The following is a 5617-nucleotide window of genomic DNA, read 5'->3' as shown; positions in this document are numbered from 1 at the left end:
GGCTCTAGCAGACAAATTCGACGTGGAAGGGCCCGGGATGCTCCCCAACGAGAGAAGAAAGAGGGTTGAAGCCCGCTTGAACCTTTTTGCCTAAACGTCGTATCCATCCCTCTCTTCCTCCGTCCTTCCCTCCCTCCCTCCCTCGTTCCTTTCTCGCACCCTGCTGTGTCGACCGGCTGGCCTAAGGAGGGAGGAAGTATCCCTTCTTTCTTACCGGCACCCCTCGGTCATTAACCACGGGAAAGCCGCATCGAGCAGGCAAGACTGAACGACGGCGATAAAAGTAATTTATACAAAGCAAAGGAAAAAAAACATCTTAAGGACGACGGCGTTCATGGCGCTTTCTTTCCCTCCCCCCCTCCTTTCCTCCCTCCCTTTCAATCCAACAAACTCCGAACGAACTGCCCCAAGAAATACACGTCGGGGGCTTTGAAGCTGAGGCCAACAAAGGAGACTGTATGATCCTCGCAGCTCTCCTTTTCCACCGTGGCGATCGCCCATTCCCTCTCCCGTTCCTCTCCCTCGCCCTTCGGCTTGACGTAAAAAGTCACCCCCGCCTCGACATTGAGGAGGGAGGCATGAGTCGTGTAGACAGGATGCCAGCTTGAGAGGACACCTGAGGGAGGATGGGAAGGCGGAAGGGGGGAAAGGAGGAGGGAGAACGAGTGGACAGAGAGTTAGAGCGATTAATGAGCGTGCCAGCCGGAGAAGAAGAGGAAATCGCCTCGGAGAGAGCCTGCCCCCCTGTCCCTCCCCTCCTTCCCTTCCTTCCCGCCCCTCTCCTCCCGCACTCACTCAGGCTCCCTTGAGGGAGGGAGGCTCGCCAGTTCTCGTCCGGTTCCTCGGTGTAGAAAGTGGTGTCCTCCGCGCTTTCCCACAACAGGGCCCAGCGGCCCGTGCGTACACACCGCACACTCGCCCGTATCACCCATTTCAGAGCCGCGAGGGCGGGGAGCCGCGTTGGCTTGGAGACCGTGATTCCCGGATGCATGCTCTCCTCCTCCTCCTCCTCCTCCTCCTCGTCCTCGTCCTCCTCTTCCTCGTCGTCGTCGTCGTCTTCCTCCTCTTCCATTTCCTCCTCCTCCTCCTCCTCCTTTTCCTCGTCCTCCTGCTGCACGATCATAGCGCTCCAGGTATGCCCCTCCCCTCCTTCCCTCCCCCCTTCCGTCTCGCTCCCTTCCTCTACCACCTTAGGCCGCTTCTGGAAGAAGTCTCGAATGTTCTTCAGAGCCTTCCTCCCTCCCTTCCTCCCCCTCCGTCCCTTCCTCCCCCCCTCCCTCGTATCGTACATACCCGCCGAAAACGTTCCCCCCGCCAACTCCCGACTGTGCGTGCTCCACATGTGTAGATCGATGTGTAAGTCGCCCTCCTGTCCCGTCAAAAAAGGGCGGGGAGCGGGAGGAGGGCAGGCCGGCAGAAAGGCGAGTAACGGAGGGAGGAGGGAGGGAGGGAGGGAAGGAGGGAGAAAGGGAGGGAGGGAGGGAAGGGAGCGCGCGAAAACACTTGAGATTTGCTGCTTCAAACCTCAACGATAAATAAAGAGCTCACACCCTCTTTACGGGAGGGAAAAGCACGACATTGCCCCTTCCTTCTTTCCCTTCCCTCCCTCCCGCCCTCTCCCCCGCCCTCCCCCCCGCCCTCACCGGGTCCTCCGGGTCCTCTCGCTGAAACAAGTTTATCGCGCCCAAGCCCACGTACAGCCTCCTCCCGCTCTCCTTCTCGAATATCTCGAAACACACGAAAACCTCGTCCACCCACTGTCCAGAGAGCAGCCGCCTCCCCGGCCCCGCCAGCGCCATCCCGTGCTTCCTCATCATTTCCCGCCGAGACCATTGCGGCATGTGTTTGCCGCCCTCCGGTCCGCCTCCCTCCTCCACCTCCAGCAAAGGGAGCGTCTCCCGACAGATTTCTTCCCACAGCGCGTCCCTCCAGGCCACCGCCTGCCACGACCGGCACACCAAGCCTAAGACCCCAAGCGATTTTCGGGACGTCAGCCCAGCGGATTTACCGTCCACGAACCGGGCGAAAATTAATTGAAGGAGATCGGCGTCACCCAGGACGCGATCGATGGGAGGCCGGGCCATCTCGTCTCCAGTTTCGTGAGGGGCTGAGGGCAGGGGGAGGGGGGGGAGGATGAGGGAGAGGCGGTTTTGCAGGGTCCGTAGAGTCAAAAGTTCGGGGTCAGATGGGTCTCGGCCCTTTAAATATAACGCGAGCGTGTCTGCATATTCGGTGGTGAGCGAGCAAGCAGAGCGGAGGAAACGTATGACGTCGCGACAGGCGTGTGAGGAGGCACGACTGAGGTTTGTGGCAGAGGACGTCGATGGGAGGGGTGGAGGTGGCACGTATTCTGACATATTGGATGCCTTTTGCGTGGATATGATGCCGATCAAGCACCTGTCGTAGAAAGAAGCAAGCATGACAATGTGCGAGAGCGTGTTTGGATAAGTTGGTATGCCTTCGGATGTCAGTCAGAACGACTTCAAAATACTCGCTAATAAGACTGCTGATCCTCCCCACGATGAGAACCAATCTGCCCTCGAAAAGTACCCCATACACCGATTGTTTCTCTCTTCTCCTCCTTCACCTTCACGATAGATATCTTACTAAGATGAGCATAACATGGATTTGAAAGAACTTGTTGTTCCCCGCCTATTGTTGCAGTTCCTTCCAACGTTGACCTGAGACAGCGTTAACCTCCCCGCTCCTATGGAGTCATAACCATCCCTCTCCCCTACTTTCCGACTTCCAACATTTTGACCCGTCCCCACGTTATCCTTGACTCTTTTTGACAGGCATGGAGGGGAGTGTAAAGGCACCTCCGCCTCCTTTCCCTTCCTTGCCTGATAGAGAAACTTATGAGCATCAGCCCCCTCCACCAGAGGGCGCAAGCCACGTCATGTCCACTCGGAGGCAAGTAAAACCTCGAAGGCGCATGACTCCAAGCATGCTGTATGCCGTAGCTTTATTCTGGTCGCGATGTGTTTTTTACTTGACCCCTTCATCGTGTTCTTCACCCTCCTTTCTCCCCCCCTCCTGGTCTTTCTCTCAGCGGCATGCTGGTGTTCGGGAGCGTCGTACTCGCAGTGGCTGGCAATGTCTTGGTGGCCCGCCGATACGGGAGGCGAGTCATGAGCTGGGCGGTACCTACGGAGAACAAGCACAGTAGTTTTGTGAAAAGGGAAATGTACAAAGGTAGGTCTCCTCATCGACGATCCTCCTGTAGGTCAACTCCTAGCTCGTCCGGTCAATGTCGGACATTTTCCGCAGAGCGCGGCGCGCAGAGAATGGAAGAGGACAGGTTTTGCAGACCGTATTGCTTGTATCTGCTGCCTAAATGAGTCGGTTCAGAGCAGTGTTGCGGCGTCACACGACAGCAATGGGTCTCCTCCTGGCGCTTACTATTTCTCCTATTCCTATTCCCTCCCCTCCCTCCCTCTCTCCCTCTCGTTCCCCCCCCCGTTGTCCCCTTTCCCTCGGACCCTCCTCAGAGTACTGGGACCCGGCGTTTAAACGGGCGCGATGGGAATCATACTTCTCCGCCGCAGCCGAGGAGGAAAGGCAACAGGCAGAAAGGATCTACGCATGGATGTAAGGGCAGGGGGGAAGTCGACGGGAGACGGGAGGAAGGAGGAATGGATGGAAAGTCTTTGTCGTCCCCTGTTTTGGTGCGGATAGGAAGAAGGCAGTCGAAGCAGTTGTACCCTACATTCATCCTCCCCTCTCCCAACTGCTCCGTCCGCCCCTCTTAATCTTGTCATGTCCCCCACATCCCTTCTCTCTTACCTCTTTCCTCGTCTTGTCCCCATCTCTCTGGCTATTTCCCCCGGGCAGGGTGGAGGAACGAGAACGAGAGGCGTTGAGGGAGAAGCTTCACCGTTTCTACCACGAAAAAGTGGACGAGCAGACGTATGAGACTCCCTCCCTCCCTCCCTTTCTCTCTTCCTCTCTGCCTCCCTCCCTCCCTATCTTCCCTTTTAATTTGATACTCGTCCTCTTCTCCTTGTCCCGTTCTTTTCTTCCTGACCCCTCTCCTCCTCTTTTCCCTTCCTGCCTCATCAGGTGGCAAGGCTTTTCTGCCGAGGATTTCTTCGGGGCTCAATTCGGAGAAGAGGGCCGTAAGGGGTTCCGACGGCGAGCAGGGGCACGGGTGAGGATTGAGGGCTCGGGGGAGGGAGTGAGAGGGGGTCCTGCCGCACTGCCCTCTCTTGTCAATCATTCTCTCATTCCTGACCTCCCGATTCACATATACTCGCCATCCAGCGCCCACCCCCACCTTCCACTTTCTCCCAACAGCGGGTTGAAGCCCTGAAGACGCTGGAGCTCTCAAGCAACCCTTTGGAGGAGTTGAAGGAGGAGACGGTGAAAGAGGCTTTCCGCAGGAAGGCCCTGGCATGCCATCCCGATAGGTGCGGAGGGAGGGCGGGTTTTAGGGAAGGGGGGGAATGAGAGCGGGAAAGGAAACGACTGCAATTTGGTCGAAGATATTGCGTGGCTTTATGCAGTTTGATTTTGTTGCTCGCATTTCCGTCCTCAAGTCCTGTCTGTGGATGTCTGAACCCCGCCCCCTCCCTTCCCTTTTTCCAACTCCATCCCCGATCCGGTAGAGTATCCCCTGAAGAACGCGCCAAAAGCAGCCAGGAGTTCAAGAAGGTGAACGCGGCTTTCACTTTCTTGATGGAAGAGGTGGTAGAAGGGAGAAAGAGGGAGGAGGAGGATGACTGGTAGGGCAGGCAGGACGGAGGGGTGGAAGAAAAGATTCTGTACAGACAGAGATGTTTTATCCTAGCCGTGATGTGGAGTTCAAAAAAGTAAAGAAAAATATAAAACCAAAGGCACACTGTCGTGATTCCAAACGTCGCAACGCGAGCCAATCCTGTTGATACGGTTGCTTCAATTTAGACTTTGAGTGGCAGTGTGGCTTGACTTTACAAGTCAGGGGCTGGATTGGAGACGTACTGGTCCCTATCGTCCTTCTGCACATGTATGGCTTTATTGTATGTTGACACGACTTGCTTTTACTCGCTATGGATTTTCTTTCGGGGGCTCTTCCGCGTCCATCCAGCCCTCCCCTTTTTTCCTTCTCGCTTCAAGTGCCTGGTCCACGCACCCTCTCTTGGTTACTTTTCAAACCGATACATTCGAGAAGGGCCCTCAGAAAGGCGTCAGTACCCTTCAAAATATCACAACATCCATCGCGCACAACAATCAGTCTCGGATACGTCGCAGTCCACGCCATTTTAATCATAAAAATGGAGCAATACAAATTATTGTCACCATCATCATCTCACCACCAGCACCATATTACCAATTTTCTTCCCTCTTACGTCCTTCCTTAGAACAGCACGACCTCCCTCATCCATCCTCTCTGGACATGCCAGATGCTCACTCGGCATCGTCGTCCACTCCCACCGAGTCCTCTCCCTGCTTCTTGTCCAGTCTTTTGTCCTCCTCCCTACTCCCGTCTCCGTTACTCGTCCCCCAACCATTGCCGTCCGACGCAAGCCCTCCCTCCTTCCCGCCCTCCCTCCTGCCCTCCCACCCACACTCCCCACGCTCTTCCGCCCGTCCCTCATCATTTTTTCTTCGATGATTCCCTCGCCCTCTTTTTCTCACG

The 5617-nt window shown here is 56.1% G+C and overlaps 2 protein-coding genes across 2 annotated transcripts; one reads left to right on the top strand and one right to left on the bottom strand.

The window, feature by feature from the left end:
• Window positions 1-377: 377 nt before the first annotated feature.
• Window positions 378-1123, bottom strand: NGA_0399200 (uncharacterized protein; the record flags this gene model as incomplete). The annotated part of the gene is made up of 2 exons (XM_005855039.1): window positions 378-616; window positions 796-1123. The coding sequence occupies 2 exons, from the start codon at window positions 1121-1123 to the stop codon at window positions 378-380; spliced, it is 567 nt and encodes a 188-aa protein (XP_005855101.1).
• A 1968-nt stretch (window positions 1124-3091) lies between these two features.
• NGA_0399500 (uncharacterized protein) lies at window positions 3092-4752 on the top strand. Its single transcript, XM_005855042.1, has 5 exons — window positions 3092-3195; window positions 3492-3591; window positions 4063-4150; window positions 4297-4362; window positions 4608-4752. The coding sequence occupies exons 1-5, from the start codon at window positions 3132-3134 to the stop codon at window positions 4617-4619; spliced, it is 330 nt and encodes a 109-aa protein (XP_005855104.1). The 5' UTR covers window positions 3092-3131; the 3' UTR covers window positions 4620-4752.
• Window positions 4753-5617: the final 865 nt, after the last annotated feature.

The sequence above is a fragment of the Nannochloropsis gaditana genome (genome assembly GCF_000240725.1).
Source record: "Nannochloropsis gaditana CCMP526 unplaced genomic scaffold scaffold309, whole genome shotgun sequence".
NCBI lineage: Eukaryota > Eustigmatophyceae > Eustigmatales > Monodopsidaceae > Microchloropsis > Microchloropsis gaditana.
The sequence above is the reverse complement of the archived record's forward strand: the minus strand, read 5'-3'. Positions and strand labels throughout refer to the sequence as shown.